Here is an 18,545-nt window from a genome sequence, read left to right as displayed (position 1 = left end):
CATTTTACGGAAAGCACCATGAATAAAATGTGAACAACCATCAGTCAATAAATATCTAGGGACTCCAAACCTTGGAAAAATAACTTCTTTAAGCATCTTAATAGAGGTGTTATGATCAGCACTACTAGTTGGAATAGCTTCTACCCACTTAGTAACGTAATCAACAGCAACTAAAATATGTGTATATCCATTAGAGGAAGGAAATGGCCCCATATAACCAAAGCCCCAAACATCAAATGGTTCAATAACAAGTGAATAATTCATAGGCATTTCTTGACGTCTACTAATATTACCAATTCTTTGACATTCATCACAAGATAAAACAAACTTACGGACATCCTTGAATAGAGTAGGCCAATAAAAACCAGATTGCAATACCTTATGTGCAGTCCTATCTCCAGCATGGTGTCCTCCATAAGCTTCGGAGTGACACTTGCGTATGATCTGTTCCTGTTCATGCTCAGGTACACAACGTCTAATAACTCCATCTACTCCTTTATAAAGATGTGGGTCATCCCAAAAGTAATGCCTCAAATCATAGAAGAACTTTTTGTTTTGTTGGTATGTGAAACTTGGTGGTATGAATTTAGCAACAATATAATTAGCATAATCAGCATACCATGGAGCAGTATGAGAAGCATTTATGACATTTAATTGCTCATCAGGAAAGCTATCATTAATAGGTAGTGGGTCATCAAGCACATTTTCTAACCTAGACAAGTTGTCTGCAACGGGGTTCTCAGCTCCCTTTCTATCAACAATATGTAAATCAAATTCTTGTAGAAAGAGAACCCATCTAATAAGTCTAGGTTTAGCATCTTTCTTTTCCATGAGATATTTAATAGCAGCATGATCAGTGTGAATAGTTACTTTGGAATCAACAATATATTGTCTAAACTTATCACAAGCAAATACAACTGCTAAGAATTCCTTTTCAGTAGTAGCATAATTTCTTTGAGCATTGTCTAGGGTTTTACTAGCATATTGAATAACATTTAATTTCTTATCAACTCTTTGTCCTAGAACAGCACCTACAGCATAATCACTAGCATCACACATAATTTCAAAGGGTAAATTCCAATCGGGTGGCTGAACAATAGGTGCAGAAATCAATGCTTTCTTAAGTATTTCAAATGCTTCTACACAATCACCATCAAAAACAAATGGTATATATTTTTGTAATAAATTAGTCAGAGGCTGAGAAATTTTTGAGAAGTCCTTAATGAACCTCCTATAAAATCCGGCGTAACCAAGGAAACTTCTTATACCTTTGATGTCCTTGGGACATGGCATCTTTTCAATAGCATCAACCTTGGCTTTATCAACCTCAATACCTCTTTCAGAAACTTTATGCCGCAAGACAATACCTTCATTAATCATAAAGTGGCACTTTTCCCAATTCAAGACAAGATTAGTTTATTCACATCTCTGCAAAACTCGATCAAGGTTGCTCAAGCAATCATCAAAAGAAGATCCATAGACGGAGAAATCGTCCATGAAAACTTCGCAAATCTTTTCACAAAAGTTAGAGAATATAGCCATCATGCATCTTTGAAAGGTGGCAGGTGCATTACATAAACCAAAAGGCATATGTCTATAAGAAAAAGTACCAAAAGGGCAAGTAAAAGTAGTCTTAGATTGATCCTTGGCCGACACAGGTATTTGAGAGAAACCAGAATAACCATCTAGAAAGCAAAAATGTGTATGTTTGGATAATCTTTCTAGGATTTAGCGATAAAGGGTAAGGGGTAATGATCCTTTTTAGTGGCCTTATTTAATTTGCAGAAATCAATTACCATCCTATAACCTGTAATAATTCTTTGAGGAATCAATTCATCTTTATCATTAGGAACAACAGTAATACCTCCTTTCTTAGGGACAGAATGGACAGGGCTTACCCACTGACTATCAGCAACGGGATAGATTATACCTGCCTCAACGAGCTTTAGTATTTCCTTTCTTAGCACTTCTTTCATTTTAGGATTCAGCCGTCGTTGATGATCACGGACTGGTTTAGCATCTTCTTCCAAATTTATTTTATGTTGACATAGAGTGGGACTAATGCCCTTAAGATCATCAAGAGTATACTCAATAGCAGCACAATGCTTCTTCAGAGTTTTCAATAATCTCTCTTTCTCATGCTCTGAAAGGTTAGCACTAATAATAACAGGATATATCTTTTTCTCATCAAGATAAGCATATTTAAGAGTATCAGGCAACGGTTTAAGCTCAAACACGGGATCACCCTTGGGTGGAGGAGGATCCCCTAGGATTTCAACAGGTAAATTGTTTTTCAGAATAGGTTCCTGTTTAAAGAATACTTCATCTATTTCCCTTCTTTCATTCATAAACATATCATTCTCATGGTCTAGCAAATATTGTTCTAAAGGATCACTAGGAGGTACAGCAATAGAAGCAAGACCAATAATTTCATCCTTACTAGGTAATTCTTCTTCACGGTGTTGTCTACTAAATTTAGAGAAATTAAATTCATGAGACATATCATCTAAACCGATAGTAACAACATCCCTTTTACAATCTATGGTAGCATTAACAGTGTTCAGGAAGGGTCTACCAAATATAATGGGACAAAAGCTATCTTGTGGGAAGCCAAGAACAAGAAAATCAGCAGGATATTTAGTTTTCCCACACAAGACTTCAACATCTCTAACAATTCCCATTGGTGAAATAGCATCTCTATTGGCAAGTTTAATTGTGACATCAATATCTTCTAACTCAACGAGTGCAATATCATGCATAATTTTTCTATATAGGCTAATAGGTATTGCACTAGCACTGGCACCCATATCACATAAGCCATGATAACAATGATCTCCTATTTTAACAGAAATAACAGGCATGCCTACCACAGGTCTAGGTTTATCTTTAGCACAAGGTTTAGCAATTCTAGCAGTTTCATCACAGAAATAAATAACATGCCCATCAATATTATCAGACAAGAGATCTTTAACAATAGCAATATTATGTTCAACTTTAACTTGCTCAGGAGGTGTATATGTTTTAATATTGCTTTTACAAACCACAATTGAAGCTTTAGCATGATCCTTTATCCTAACAGGGAAAGGTGGTTTCTCAACATGAGAAGTAGGAACAATAGGATCATTATAAGTGATAATCTTTTCTTCAACTTTAATAGGTGCAGGTACTTTTACTTCTATGGGAGGATGATACTTAAACCACTTCTCCTTGGGGAGATCAACATAAGTAGCAAAAGATTCACAGAAAGAAGCTACTATCTCAGAGTCAAGTCCATATTTAGTGCTAAATTTATGAAAAACATCGGTATCCATAAAAGATTTAACACAATTAAACTTAGGTGTCATACCTGACTCCTTACCTTCATCGAGGTCCCAATCTCCAGAGTGGCGTTTACTTCTTTCTAATAAATCCCATTTGAATTCAATAGTCTTCGTCATAAAAGAGCCAGCACAAGAAGTATCAAGCATGGTGCGATTGCTATCAGAAAGCCGAGCATAAAAAATTTGAATAATCATTTCTCTTGAGAGCTCATGATTGGGGCATGAATATAACATTGATTTAAGCCTCCCCCAAGATTGAGCGATGCTTTCTCCTTCGCGAGGCCAAAAATTATATATATAATTGCAATCACGATGAACAAGATGCATAGGATAAAACTTTTGATGAAATTCCAACTTCAATCGTTTGCAGTTCCATGACCCCATATCATCACATAGCCTATACCATGTCGATGCATCTCCCTTCAAAGATGAAGGGAAAACCTTCTTCTTAACAACATCTCCGGGTACACCTACAAGCTTAAATAATCCACAAACTTCATCCACATATATTAGATGCTCATCAAGATGCTTTGTTCCATCTCCTACAAAAGGATTAGCTAGCAGTTTTTCTATCATACCCGTAGGAATTTCAAAGCAGACATTTTCATTTTCAGTAGGTTCAGTAGGTTGAGGAGCAACTCTTTGCTCTACTTGTCAGGGTGAAGATAACCCGAACAAGCCAGTCATAGGATTACTTTCCATAGTAACAAGTGACAGTAAATTTCAGCCCACTATATAAATTTTTCCTTATCAAATTCCACCTACCAAAAGCGCTTCACTCCCCGACAATGGCGCCAAAAAAGAGTCTTGATGACCCACAAGTATAGAGGATCTATCGTAGTCCTTTCGATAAGTAAGAGTGTCGAACCCAACGAGGAGCAGAAGCAAATGATAAACGGTTTCCAGCAAGGTATTCTCTGCAAGTACTGAAATAAGTGGTAACAGATAGTTTTGTGATAGGATAATTTGTAACGAGCAACAAGTAACAAAAGTAAATAATGTGCAGCAAGGTGGCCCAATCCTTTTTGTAGCAAAGGACAAGCCTGGACAAACTCTTATATAGAGAAAAATGCTCCTGAGGACACATGGGAATATCGTCAAGCTAGTTTTCATCACGTTCATAAGATTCGCATTCGGTACTTTGATAATCTGATATGTGGGTGTACCGGTGCTTGGGTGTTGTCCTTACTTGGACAAGCATCCCACTTATGATTAACCTCTATTGCAAGCATCCGCAAGTACAACAAAAGTATTAAGGTAAACCTAACCATAGCATGAAACATATGGATCCAAATCAGACCCTTACGAAGCAACGCATAAACTAGGGTTTAAGCTTTTGTCACTCTAGCAACCCATCATCTACTTATTACTCCCCAATGCCTTCCTCTAGGCCCAAATAATGGTGAAGTGTTATGTAGTCGACGTCCACATAACACCACTAGAGGGATGACAACATACATCTCATCAAAATATCGATCGAAGACCAAATTCACATGAGTACTAATAGCAAAACTTCTCTCATGTCCTCAGGAACAAACGTAACTACTCACAAAGCATATTCATGTTCATAATCAGAGGGGTATTAATATGCATATAGGATATGAACATATGATCTTTCACCAAATAAACCAACTAGCATCAACTACAAGGAGTAATTAACACTACTAGCAACCCACAGGTACCAATCCCGGACTTGGAGACAAGAATTGGATACAAGAGATGAACTAGGCTTTTGAGAGGAGATGGTGCTGGTGAAGATGTTGATGGAGATTGCCCTCTCCCGATGAGAGGAGCGTTGGTGATGACGATGGCGATGATTTCCCCCTCCCGGAGGGAGATTTCCCCGGCAAAACAGCTCCGCCAGAGCCCTAGATTGGTTCCACCAAGGTTCCACCTCGTGGCGGCGGAGATTCATCCGAGAGGATGGCTTCCTATTTTTTTCCCATCGAAAGACTTCATATAGCAGAAGATGGCCACAGGAGGGCCACCAGGGGGCCCACGAGGTAGGGGGTGCGCCCAGGGGGGTAGGGCGCCCCCCCCACCCTCGTGGGCAGGGTGTGGCCCCCCTGGTGAAGTTATTGCTCTCAGCATTTTTTATATATTCGGAAAACGTCTTCCGTGAAGTTTCAGGACTTTTGGAGCTGTTCATAATAGGTCTCTAATATTTGCTCCTTTTGTAGCCCAGAATCCCACCTGCCGGCATTCTCCCTCTTTATGGAAACCTTGTAAAATAAGAGAGAATAGGCATAAGTATTGTGACATAATGTGTAATAATAGTCCATAATGCAATAAATATCGATATAAAAGCATGATGCAAAATGGACGTATCAGTCCTCAAAAAAAGGAGAGCGAAGTCGAAGGGGGGAAATGGAGGTCGATTCCAGCCCTAAAAAACAGAGGTCGATTCCTCGTCTGGTTATCATGGGAATGATGGCACTAAAGCGATTCATGTGCACACAGTCGGAGCGACGACACCAAATCCGAGCCCGTGTCGGCGGTAAGCACCTCCCTATCTTAACTCTCCTAGTAGTTATCCACTAGAGAAACTGCAATAAACATGAAATACCTACAATTTGAGAGGCATCTTATTTAGCCGACATGAGATCCAGGACGAGCCTTTGGAGAGATTGCATTGTTCTACACAAAACAATTTTATGGCCAACAAAAGCTGATTTATTGAATTGACATGATTAAGATTCAATAGTGGAGCTCACATCCAGGTTGGATAAGAGAAACCAAATGAGTTTCTATATGTCCTCCAATTTGTTGATCCCCTTTGTTAAAGCCTCCAGTATTCTTACCATGCTTATTGGACAGCTATGTCGGTCGATGGGTCGTTCTTCGTATAGGATGGTAATGCAAGTGTTGGAATGGTCTTACCAGGGAGGATGGTTTAGTCATCTTTGCTGCTTACTAGGCAATCTTTCATTGCAATGAGGCTCTCGAGGCGGAGATACATCCACTGATGCAGGGCATGGCCCCTGTTATACAACATACGAATCGACCGGTGGTGGTCCTATCGGATTCCTTGGAGGCTCTATCAATCATCTCAGGTGATAACCCTTCTTGTTTGGCCTACGGTCACATGGTAGCTGAAATTAAGTCGTTGATGAGTGGTAGGAGTTTGTTCCACATAAAATTATGAGAGCTCAAAACAGGGTAGTAGATTGTATGGTTAATTATAGCCGCACCGTGTTGTATACCGCGGTGTGGATGAGTAGATGTCATCCATGTTGCGAGGATTTATGGTCACTCGATTGTAACCCTATGATTCATAAATAAAACTCCCTCTAGTTGCGCCAACAAAAACCACTTATTTATAAATTTTGGTCAAATATATAGAAACCATTAACAACATTTGGCATACCAAATTATAAAGTTTGACTTAGAATAAACTAACATCCACTCCATTTTAACATAGATGAGTACATGTGAAATTGTGCTTCCAAACAGGTTGTTCTTTAAAAAAAAGTAAAAACAAATGTTTGTTGAAACTCTAGACCTAACGGATCACGGCTAGGCCTAGGCCACTTGGTAAAAGAAGTGAAAGACATAAATAAATCAATAAAGCTTCAAATCTTTTTCGGGGAGAATTGATTCTTACGTGAACTAGGACATGACCATGTCTGCTTGGGGATACGTATCATTTTCGGGGATCGCTTTTTTTCCTTCTAGCTAGGGTTTTGTCTTCTCTCAGGGCGATTGTGTCGCCGCCGTCGAGGTTTTCTTTCCCTCCTTCGATCTTGCCGTGGGATCGTATCAGGCTTGTTCGGGGCGCCTCTCGGGGGACACCGCCTGGTCTGGACGTCTTTTTCGCCACAAGAAGGTCTAGGGCGCCTTGCAACACCCGATCGATCTACATCGGGTTAGGGTTTCCAGTGATGGCAGCAGATGGCGCGTCGGCAGCAAGGACTCCGGGCGTAGATACCGCTGCGGGGTTAGAGAAGATGATGGCAGAGCTGGGACTCCGTGAGGAGGATCTGGATGATATCGTCTATGATGAGAAAGAAGCACCTCCGGATGCAGCAAGATGGATGGCCGTCGTTCGGTGCACATTGATAAGTCATACAGTCAATATTGGTTCTTCAAGAACATGCGTGCGGCTTGGGATCTCGCGCACGACTGCAAGTTCCGTCCTTTGGAGGACAATCTATACACACTTCAGTTTTTCTGCCTTGGAGATTGGGAGAGGGTCATGCAAGATGGACCATGGAACTTCCGGGGAAACGCTGTCATCCTCAAGCCTTATGATGGAATCACTCAGCCTTCGATGGTAGCACTAGACACACTTGACATATGGGTGCAGATTCATGATGTACCTGATAAATATGCTCATCTTGTGGAGGCCATGGCAGGAAAGATTGGAGAGGTCCTTTACGCTGAAAATATATCCCAGGATTTTGCTGGCAATTTTTATCGGGTATGGGTGAGGGTCGACGTGTTCAAACCCTTAAAGAGTGCGGTGAGTATGATTAGGGATGGAAAACGCCAGATCTACAGGGTGAGGTATGAAAAACTCCCAGATTGGTGTGCTGTTTGTGGGCATCTGGGACACATCTATAAGGAGCATGGGGATGGTATTCATGCACCAACAGCCCTAGTTTTCAAGGATCTTCGGGCCACACGGGCTATGAGTACGGGAGCAGGGCCTGGTGGAGGCCGCGGCCGTAGAGGTGGAAGAAGAGGAGGCCGTGGAGGCCGCCGAGTGCTAGTGATGGCAGGCAGCGTAGCTCAGCCGTGAACACAGCTTCTGCGGAAGATGATGATCTCACTATTAAAACGGCCACTGATATTGAGATGCAAGAGTCCAACCGTAAAAGGTTGGGAAGAGAAGATGGGCAAGTGCATGAATCGGAGCTGCTGGGAGCAATGGTGCCGCCTACTGATGGGCGGTCCGGCGGGGTTGGAGTTCTGGCTTTGCCGCCACCTCAGACGTCAATAAGCCCGCCCCCAAAACAGGACCTGAAGCGGTCCAAGATCTCAATTGCAGGAGAGAAGAGTACCCAGGACAAGACAAACGGCATGAAAGGAGGCAAAACCCCAAAATCATCATCGACGGGCTCCCTGGCGGAGCACCGCCGGGCACAATGAGTCTCTTAAGCTGGAATTGTCATGGTGTGGGCAAAGCTGCGACAATCCGAGAACTTCGTGAATTAGCGAGAAAATTTGCCCCTACTCTTCTTTGTATTGTTGAAACTCAGCTGGATAGAGCGAGAGTAGAAAGTTTAGCCAGTTCCATTGGTTTTGATAACGCTTTTGCTGTTAGTAGTCAGGGTCGTAGTGGCGGCCTAGGTATTTTTTGGAACAATTCAATAAAGATTGAGATTCTTGGGTACTCGATGTATCACATTGACTGTGAGATTGTTGAACCAGGCCAAGATCCTTGGAGGTCTACTGTGTTCTATGGTGCAGCGCAAACCAGTAACCGCCAATACACCTGGGACACTATGAAAGGAATTGCATGTTTGAGCCAGCTCCCTTGGGTTTGCATTGGGGACTTCAATGAAGTCCTACGTCCATAAGAACAAGAAGGAATTGGGGAACACAGTAACACGCAGATTCAGCGATTCCAAGATGCGGTTGATGTTTGCATGCTTGAGGACTTAGGCTACCAAGGAAAATTTTGGACTTTTGAAAAAAAAGGTCAGAGGGGGAACTTACACAAGGGTAAGGCTGGACAGAGCGCTGGCTTCAATGGCTTGGCAAGCAAGGTTCCCATCGGCGTCCTTGAGACATATCACGGCTGTCACATCGGACCACTCGCCGATTCTTTTGATGCTACAGGAGGAACAATTGCGGCCGGCGGCAAAACCACCTTTCAAGTACGAGGTCATGTGGGAGACACATGATAAGTGGAAGGACACGATCACGCAATACTGGGGGCAGGAGCAAACGGCCGTTAGTCTGGAGGGTTTGAGAATAAAGCTCTAGGCAATTTCAAGTGATCTCAGCAAGTGGAATAGAGACACGTTCGGCATCATTCGGAAGGAAATAAAAAATCTCACAGCGGAGCTGGAAAGGTTGAGGGGTGATCCGACGAGGACAGGCCCGTCCCATGTTGAACTCAAGATCAACGAAAAATTAGTTGAGATGTACCACCGGGAAGAGCTAATGTGGCGCCAGCGGTCGAGGCTTGAGTGGTTGTCGGCAGTGGACAAAAATACTAGATTTTTTCACATGCAGGCGAACATGAGAAGAAAGAAGAATATGATTAAGGCGCTAGCGAGTTTGCTTGGGGTCTCAGTCAGCGATCCGGCCGAGTTGAGAAAGATGGTAACAGAGTTTTATATGAGCCTCTACACAACAGAGGGAGTCAGTAACATGAATGAGGTTCTCCAGCATGTACCCAGGAAAGTGACACAACAGATGAATGACATGCTCCTGGCCCCATACACCAAGGAAGAAGTGAAGATATCTTTATTCCAGATGGTTACAACCAAGGCTCCGGGACTAGATGGCTTCCCAGCTCACTTCTATCAGAGGCACTGGGACATTTGTGGAGAGGAAGTCACGACTGCAGTGCTCAGAATAATTCGTGGGGAGGAAAGTGTAGAGTGTGTCAATGACACGGTCCTAGTGCTTGTTCCTAAGGTGATAAACCCTACTCTCCTCACTCAATTTCGACCTATCAGCTTATGTAATGTCATATACAAGATTGCATCGAAATTTATTGCAAACAGGCTGAAAGTAATCTTGCCAGACATTATATCTGAGGAGCAGTCAGCTTTCATCCCAGGCAGGCTGATAACTGATAACATCATATGTGCGTATGAATGTCTTCACTTCATGAAGAGGAGCAAGGCAAAGACGAATAGTCACTGTGCCCTGAAGTTGGATATGATGAAAGCATATGACAGGTTGGAATGGAGCTATCTTCGGGCAATAATGATTCAGATGGGTTTCTCACAACAGTGGGTAAACATTATAATGGGTATGATCAGCTCCATTCCTTTCTCTGTCTTATTTAATGGAGAGAAGCTTGAGAGTTTTAAACCATCCAGGGGCATCCGACAGGGAGATCCTATCTCCCCCTATCTTTTCTTGATTGCAGCAGAGGGCCTTTCGTGCCTACTTAAAACCAGTTCTCAGTTGTCAGTGCTTGGAGGGATCAAGGTGGCACCAGCAGCTCCGGTTGTAAACCATCTCCTTTTTGCTGACGATAGCCTGTTGTTATTCAAGTCTAGTAATGAGGGGGCAGTAGCAGTTTCAAACATGTTGGAGTTATATTGCAGTGCATCTGGACAGCGAGTTAATCATGATAAATCCTCTATTTTCTTCAGTAAAGGGTCTCCACAGCATCTGCGGGACAACACTAAGAATATTTTGAATGTGCAAAATGAGTCACTGAGTGACCGCTATTTGGGTATGCCCACGGATGTAGGACAAAATAAGATGGGCACATTCAGATACCTCAGAGACCGAGTGTGGGAAAAGGTTCAAGGTTGGATGGAGGAGCTTCTGTCGGCTGCGGGGAAGGAGGTACTTATAAAAGCAGTCGCACAGGCTCTGCCGGTTTACTCTATGGCATGCTTTAGGCTTTCGAGGGGACTTTGCGAGAATATAACTTCAATCATCAGGCAGTTTTGGTGGGGTAGCAAGGCCGGAAAATGGAAACCGAGTTGGGTGGCGTGGGATATAATGACAAGGCCAAAACATCTTGGAGGTCTCGGCTTTAGAGATATGGAGATTTTTAATCTAGCGCTACTAGCTAGACAGGCTTGGAGGATTTTGTGTGATCCTTCTTCTCTCAGTGCATGTATTTTGAAAGCGGCATACTTCCCAAATTCAACACTACTGGAAGCCGAACTTGGAGGCCGACCATCACAGATATGGAGGGCGATTATTGATGGGAGAGATATGCTCCGGCAAGGGATCATACGGAGGATTGGGAATGGAGTTACCACGGAAATATGGGCTCATAACTGGCTGCCTAGGCCCGGTCTGATGAGACCCATCACATCCCTAATCACCAACCCTCTGAGGTATGTGTGAGAATTAATCAACACTGCATTAGCATCATGGAATGAGCAGCTGGTGCGTTCGGTTTTTGTCCCCATTGATGTTGAAGCAATTTTATCTATCCCGCTATGCACAAGGGATATTGATGACTTCTGGGCATGGAGTGGAGAGAAACGAGGTTTTTTCACAGTCAAGTCTGCCTATAACATGATATTGCAAACCAAGCTTACAAGGGAGAATTGGATTGACGAAAATGATGGACCCTCAGGAGCTGATCAGGAGGGCAACACATGGACTGGACTGTGGAGAACGGAGATACCATCTAAAGTGAAAATGTTTTTGTGGCGTCTAGCCCGGTGTTCGGTTCCTACCGCAGACCTCCTCCAGCACAGAAACATGGCAACATCGGGGGCGTGCAGGTTGTGTGGAGCAAGGGACTCTTGGAGACATGCTCTACTCAATTGTTCCATGGCCAGAAGCACTTGGGCTCTTTCTGATGAGGCCTTGGTCAAACAGATGATCCAGTATGATATTGACAATGCGAAGGAGTGGGTATTCAAGATGAAAGAGGCGCTGACAGATGATCTTTTTGTACGAATGGCAATTACACTTTGGGCCATATGGAGCGCCCGAAGGAAAGCTATCTATGAGGATATTTTCCAAAGCCCTATGTCAACCCATATGTTTATCCAGGCACAGATAAATGATCTCCAGTTTTTTGAAGAAACCGGCACAAGGAAGCATATGTCCAAAAGCTCAGAGGCCTACTCAATGGCTTCCACCGGCGGGTGACTGTGCCAAGGTGAACGTAGATGCTGCAACCAGAGCAACGGCAAGGGTAGGCTCTGCTGTCGCGATAAGCAGGAACAAAGAAGGCTTATTTCTGGGGGCTTCAGCTCTGGTGGTTAAGGGCGTCAATGATCCTACTACATTGGAGGCGTTGGCGATCCGAGAAGCGATGGCACTTGCAGATGATTTGGGCTTATACTCCATCCATGTGGCGTCGGATTGCAAGATAGTGGTTGATGATATCAAGAAGAGGAGTGGAGCAGCTTATGGAGCAATAATACATGAGATCATAGAATACTCCAGTAGTTTTACTACTTGTAATTTTTTCCATGAGTTTAGGAGCTTGAATTTCGAGGCTCACAATTTCGCCAGGCATGCTTTACAACTAGGAATTGGCTGCCATGTTTAGTTAGTCCATCCTAGAGAACTTAATTTCGTCCCTGTAAATATTGTGACGGTTCAATAAAAGCTTCCTGAGAGTGTCTCAAAAAAAATCTTTTTCGGGGAAAAAAATAGAACATTGACATCAGATTTTTAACATTTGCGATCAATAAATAAATAAATGGTTTTGTAAAGAGAACGTTGAACAAATAAATCTTTCTCCGTTTCTGCACTTCAGATTCTGCACCCTTTTTTTTTCAGAATGCCAGATTCTGCGCCTTTGTGTTCTTCCCTATGGAGTTGGACCGGCGCCTGCTCATCAGACTCGACCCGTCATCACACCACGGGACCGATGCATTTCACACGTGGCCGTTAACCAGGCACTTTCGTGGTGCAACTCCACAGTCCACACGACGGAACAGTTCCCAACTTGCCTGCACACGTGGCCGGCGATGGGTCGTCGTAAACCGCGCACGCCACCGCCAAATATCTACCGGCGGCCGGGCCCCACCCCGGCCCGACGTCGTGCCGAACTGCTCCTTCTCCCACGGCACGCCACCGGAACGGGGAGGGGAGGAGGTGGTTCCACACGCCAAGTTACCGGTGCACATACAAGTCCGCTCCCCCGCGCGCCTCGCCGGCTAACATCCAGCGTCCACGTCCAAATCAACGGCCCCCGTTGATCTCCCCTGCAACGTGCAGACTCTCCTCTCCCCCCTGCCAAGAAAGTGCAGCGCCCCACAGCTCGCCGGGAGAGACAGAGCCTATAAGAATCCGAAAGGACTCGTGGGATCTCGGAGCAACTCGATCGAAGAAGCTCAGCGACCATGCCGATGATCAGCTGCTGCCACCAGCTCAAGCCTCCGTCTCCGCCCCTTCACCTCCAGCCGGCCGCCCATCTCCCTGCGCTACGCCGGGCGTGCTTCGCGGCGGCGGTGTGCGTGGTGGCCGTCAGCGCGATGGGCGCGGTCGACGGCGCGGCCATGGCGCGGGGACCTGCCGACGACGGCGCGGCGCTCGGGGCAGCGCTGGTGCGCGCGCAGGCGCCGGCGCGGTGGAGCGACCGGAGGCAGTGCCCGCCGTGGCACGCCAACTCGCTGGAGAACGTCGTGCCGGAGAACCTGCCCCGGCCGTCCGCGCGCCGGAGGTATAACGGCGTCGCGGCCGCCGACAAGGCGCATGCTCCCGCGCCTGCGGCGTCGCCTGACGCCGTGCTCCCGTTCCTGGCGCTGCGCTCCGGCTCCGGCATGGGCTGCTTCTCCCTCTGAATTAATCTAGCTAGGTGGTGTAAGTTGTAATTAATCGGGTGATTAGGCTAGCAGATTAATTAGCTTAGCTTCTAGAAGAAATAAGCTCTCATATTGGTGAGAGCTGGGGGTACATACGACCAACATATTGTTTTATCTGTGATGATATTTTTCTATGTACTTCAATTCATTGCTCGAAAAGAGCTAGTTAATCATTATTTATCTGGCTTATTATTGGCCACATTTACGTTGTCATGGTGTCTGATCACGTCGCTCTCTATGGAAAAGCAGGAGGAGGGTGAGAAACACACGACAAGCACTCAACCTGAAAGCGAGATCTGACAGCCAACTAAAATCATAATAAGATTCAGAATTTTACAGATTCTAGTACGTACAAATGAAGGTAAAGGTCAGACGGTGTTGGCTTCGGTCACAGCTTCAGGTTCGTAGTAGTACGTGGTAGTACAATGGGTTCGGGTGGAGTACAAGCCGGTTCCGTGCAGTACGACAATGACTCGAGGTATATGTGGACGAAGAAACTGCCCAAACCACGAAAAAACATGGAGAAATAGAAAATAGAGTAGTATCATCATTTTAATTCGGGACTGCATATACGTCAGTTACCTGAAAAAACTTTCGACGTCGGTCACTTTTTCTATCGACCATCGATCAACATCCAGCGGTTAGGAGCATCGCCTCATGTTCATCTTCTTCTTCCTCCTCCCCGCGGCGGTCCCCCGCCTCTTCTCACATGGCCTACCCAGCCCTAACCACCTGCCTCTGTCCCCCATGGCCGGCGGCTATTGCCGCCCGCCCTCCACTGGACCTTCCCCCACTGTCGTGCTGGTCGCCGCCCTGACCATCCCTCTAAGCCAAGCCCCGATGAAAAATTTCAACGACCCTCCTACACACCCCCTCCCCACCTTAAGTTTCAAACTCACTCCCGCCGGCTATTACCAGCTTACGCTCGTAGAGCTTGGCGTTACCGTGGCCGGTGCTCCATGTTGTCCCCGTCTTCAGCCTTGCGATGCAATTTGCAAAAAATGGCTGACACCACACACAAAATTAGGCACATGATGTTCGGCAAATCCGTTTTAATTTAGAGGCTACAAATTAATGTTGCTTGTGACAAAAAACACCCGAGCAGCAAAATTAATGTTTGGTACGTAGGAAATATCTGGCTCACCTCTTGCGGCCACCCGCGATTCCGGGGTTCCTCTCACCTCCGTTAACTGAGTAGTTCAGGGTTAGGCCTGTTTGGAATTAAATATCCCATTCCTAGCTTCATCACGGCAACACCCGGAGCGGTGAGCTTGAGGGGCATGTGGGGGTGTTTTCCGACACTCCTTTGGGGCGGCGGATTTGGTGTAGTTGTTGCCGACGAAGCGGTGCCGGCAACATCTATAGATTTTGTTCTCCAACTTAGGCCCTGCTTCAACGGTGACAATCTTGGGACGTGGACAATCTTAGGAGTCTTGTTACAAAAGTATGTGAATGTTCATTGCGGAAAAGTATATGGGAGAGATGATATTTGTTAATGAGTTTCATCATTATGGCTACATCTTTAGGGGCATATGACTACAAGAGCTCCTTACCATGTACTAAAATGAAATAGTACAAATTAAGGACAAGCCTATCAAGGCCATCAGACACATCTCAATCGTTGCGCCACAGCCTGTTTGGGCACTCCTGCCATGGACACCCAGAACGTCCCCTTCTTGATCTCGTGTTTAGCCTACCAGCTTTGTCTAGTCTATTTTGGCTACCCGAAGAGCCTTTATACACTAGTAGAAAAAGGGTCAAATGTGAAGCACATTAGTGCCGGTTTGAATTTGAGCCGACACTAATGTGACCATTAGTGCCGGTTCCAACGGCTAGGCGGGCGGACATCATTAGTACTGGTTCGTGGGCAACCTTTAGTACCGGTTCATGCCACGAACCGGTACTAATGAGCCTAGTGCGGCTGTGGTCAGGCTGGGGCCCCCACGAAGACCTTTAGTACCGGTTCATGGCATGAACCGGTACTAGAGTTTCTTATTAAGCTGATTTTTAGTCCCACCTCGCCAAGGGAGAGGCAGTGTGAGCGGTTTATAAGCCGTGAGTGCAGAGACAATGACGAAGAGGTGCAATGCTCACCTGCACGTTGATTAGCTTCAAGCCTTTCGGAATAGCATAGATTGCACTGAGCTATGTGCAGTGCAGTCTACACTATTCCGAAAGGCTTTAAGCAAATTAACCAGCATTGCACCTCTTTTTTATTTTTAATAACTTATTTGGACTCCGGACTTCTTGTGTGTTCAGTATGCAGCATTCAAAGCGATGTCATCAATTTCCAACATGTTCTGACATCATTTGCTGTTTTTCAATCATTTACCTAATTGTTTAGAGAGCTAAATAACCGTGAAATTGAAAATCACTACAAAATAAACTGTGAAAATGTTGAAACTTGGCATGGTATCATCATTTCACCCGCATAGCATGTGCGGAAGAGTAGAGAGGGTCACGGCAAAAACTGGACGCACGTCGTGCACAAACTGGACAATCTCTTTCGGAGTATCAGGGTTTCGGACGAGAACTCATCTGTTACATGGGCACTTCAATGTTTTTTAAAATTATTTGAACTCCAGACTTCTTGTGGGTTTAGTATGCAGCATTCAAAGCGACGTCATCAATTTCCAACATGTTCTGACGTCATTTGTTGTTTTCAGTCATTTACCTAATTGTTTAGAGAGCTAAATGACCGTGAAATTGAAAATCACTACAAAATAAACAGTGAAAATGTTGAAACTTGGCATGGTATCATCATTTCACCCGCATAACATGTGTGAAAGAGTAGAGAGGGTCACGGCAAAAACTGGACGCACTTCGTGTACAAACTGGACAATCTCTTTCAGAGTATCAGGGTTTCGGACGAGAACTCATCTATTACATGGGCAATTCAATGTTTTTTAAACTTATTTGGACTCCGGACTTCTTGTGTGTTCAGTATGCATCATTCAAAGCGACGTCATCAATTTCCAACATGTTCTGACATCATTTGCTGTTTTTCAGTCATTTACCTAATTGTTTAGAGAGCTAAATGACCGTGAAATTGAAAATCACTACAAAATAAACTGTGAAAATGTTGAAACTTGGCATGGTATCATCATTTCACCCGCATAGCATGTGCGAAAGAGTAGAGAGGGTCGCGGCAAAAACTGGATAGACTTCGTGTACAAACTGGACAATCTCTTTCGGAGTATCAGGGTTTCGGACGAGAACTCATCTATTACATGGGCACTTCAATGTTTTTCAAACTTATTTGGACTCCGGACTTCTTGTGTGTTCAGTATGCATCATTCAAAGCGACGTCATCAATTTCCAACATGTTTTGACATCATTTGTTGTTTTTCAGTCATTTACCTAATTGTTTAGAGAGCTAAATGACTGTGAAATTGAAAATCACTACAAAACGAATTGTGAAAATGTTGAAACTTGGCATGGTATAATCATTTCACCCGCATAGCATGTGCAAAAGAGTAGAGAGGGTCACGACAAAAACTGGACGGACTTCGTGTACTAACTGGACAATCTCTTTCGGAGTATCAGGGTTTCGGACGAGAACTCATATGTTACATGGGCACTTCAATGTTTTTTAAACTTATTTGAACTCCGGACTTCTTTTGCGTTCAGTATGCAGCATTCAAAGCGACATCATCAATTTCTAACATGTTCTGACATCATTTGCTGTTTTTCAGTCATTTACCTAATTGTTTGGAGAGCTAAATGACTGTGAAATTGAAAATCACTACAAAATGAACTGTGAAAATGTTGAAACTTGGCATGGTATCATCATTTCACCCGCATAGCATGTGCGAAAGAGTAGAGAGGGTCACGGCAAAAACTGGACGCACTTCATGTACAAACTGGACAATCGTTTGGAGTATCAGGGTTTCGGACGAGAACTCATCTGTTACAGCGGCACTTCATTTTTTAAACTTATTATAACTCCAGACTTCTTTTGTGTTCAGTATGCAGCATTGAAAGCCACGCCATCAACTTTCAACCATCAACTTGGCATGGTATATAAAAATAAATGAATAGAAGAAAATAAATAAAGCAGAAAAGAAAAATAGCAGAAAAGAAATAATAGCAGAAAAGAAAAAAACTATAGCAGAAAAGAAAAAAACTATAACAGAAAAGAAAAAAACTATATAAAAAACTACTCAGAAATAAATAGAAGAAAATAAATATAGCAGAAAAGAAAAAAACTACTCAGACATAAATAGAAAAAAAAATAAAGCAGAAAAGAAAAAAACTATATATAAAAATTTGGGGCGCTGCCCTGTGGGCCTGCTAGACCACGGGCGTGCAATTTCAGGCCCACAAGGCCCAGCAGACTCACAGGGCAGCGCGCCGTAGTTAGGCCCAGAAGCCTGCTTTATAGAGGAGTTCGAAAGGGCAGCCGCGGCTGGGTTTATAAACCAGTGCGGCTGCCCTTCGCCCGGCGAGGTAGGACTAAACTTTGTGCACCGTGGGTGGCAGCGCACAACCTTTAGTACCGGTTGGTGGCTCCAACCGGTACTAAAGGTTGCTCTTCCTGCCTCTTGGCCTGGCCAAAGTTGGTCTTTAGTACCGGTTGGTGGCTCCAGCCGGTACTAAATGCCCATCCTATATAAGAAAACACTTCAAAAAATTTAGTTTCTCATCTGCTTCTTCTCCTCTGTCCCGTTGCCCGCCGCCCCCGTCGCCACCCCTCGTCGACGCCCCCCGTCGCCGCCCCATCCCCGTCCCCATCCCCGTCGTCGCCGCCCCGGCCGTCCCCGTCCCCGTCGCCGCGCCCCGCCCCGTCGTCCCGTCGTCCCCGCCC

General features: G+C 44.6%; 1 protein-coding gene across 1 annotated transcript; it reads left to right on the top strand.

The window, feature by feature from the left end:
- The first annotated feature begins 13,009 nt into the window (after positions 1-13,009).
- On the top strand, positions 13,010-13,927 carry LOC119345774. The gene has a single exon (XM_037615688.1). It carries the CDS (start codon positions 13,277-13,279, stop codon positions 13,715-13,717), a length of 441 nt encoding a protein of 146 aa, XP_037471585.1. The 5' UTR covers positions 13,010-13,276; the 3' UTR covers positions 13,718-13,927.
- Positions 13,928-18,545: the final 4,618 nt, after the last annotated feature.

Source organism: Triticum dicoccoides, chromosome 1A (assembly GCF_002162155.2).
Source record: "Triticum dicoccoides isolate Atlit2015 ecotype Zavitan chromosome 1A, WEW_v2.0, whole genome shotgun sequence".
Taxonomy (NCBI): Eukaryota; Viridiplantae; Streptophyta; class Magnoliopsida; order Poales; family Poaceae; genus Triticum; species Triticum dicoccoides.
Note: the sequence above shows the minus strand (reverse complement) of the source record. Positions and strands in the feature narration are given on the sequence as shown.

Excerpts from the sequence above, each read along its gene's own strand:
- LOC119345774 (XM_037615688.1), top strand. The coding sequence starts at position 13,277 with ATGCCGATGATCAGCTGCTGCCACCAGCTCAAGCCTCCGTCTCCGCCC.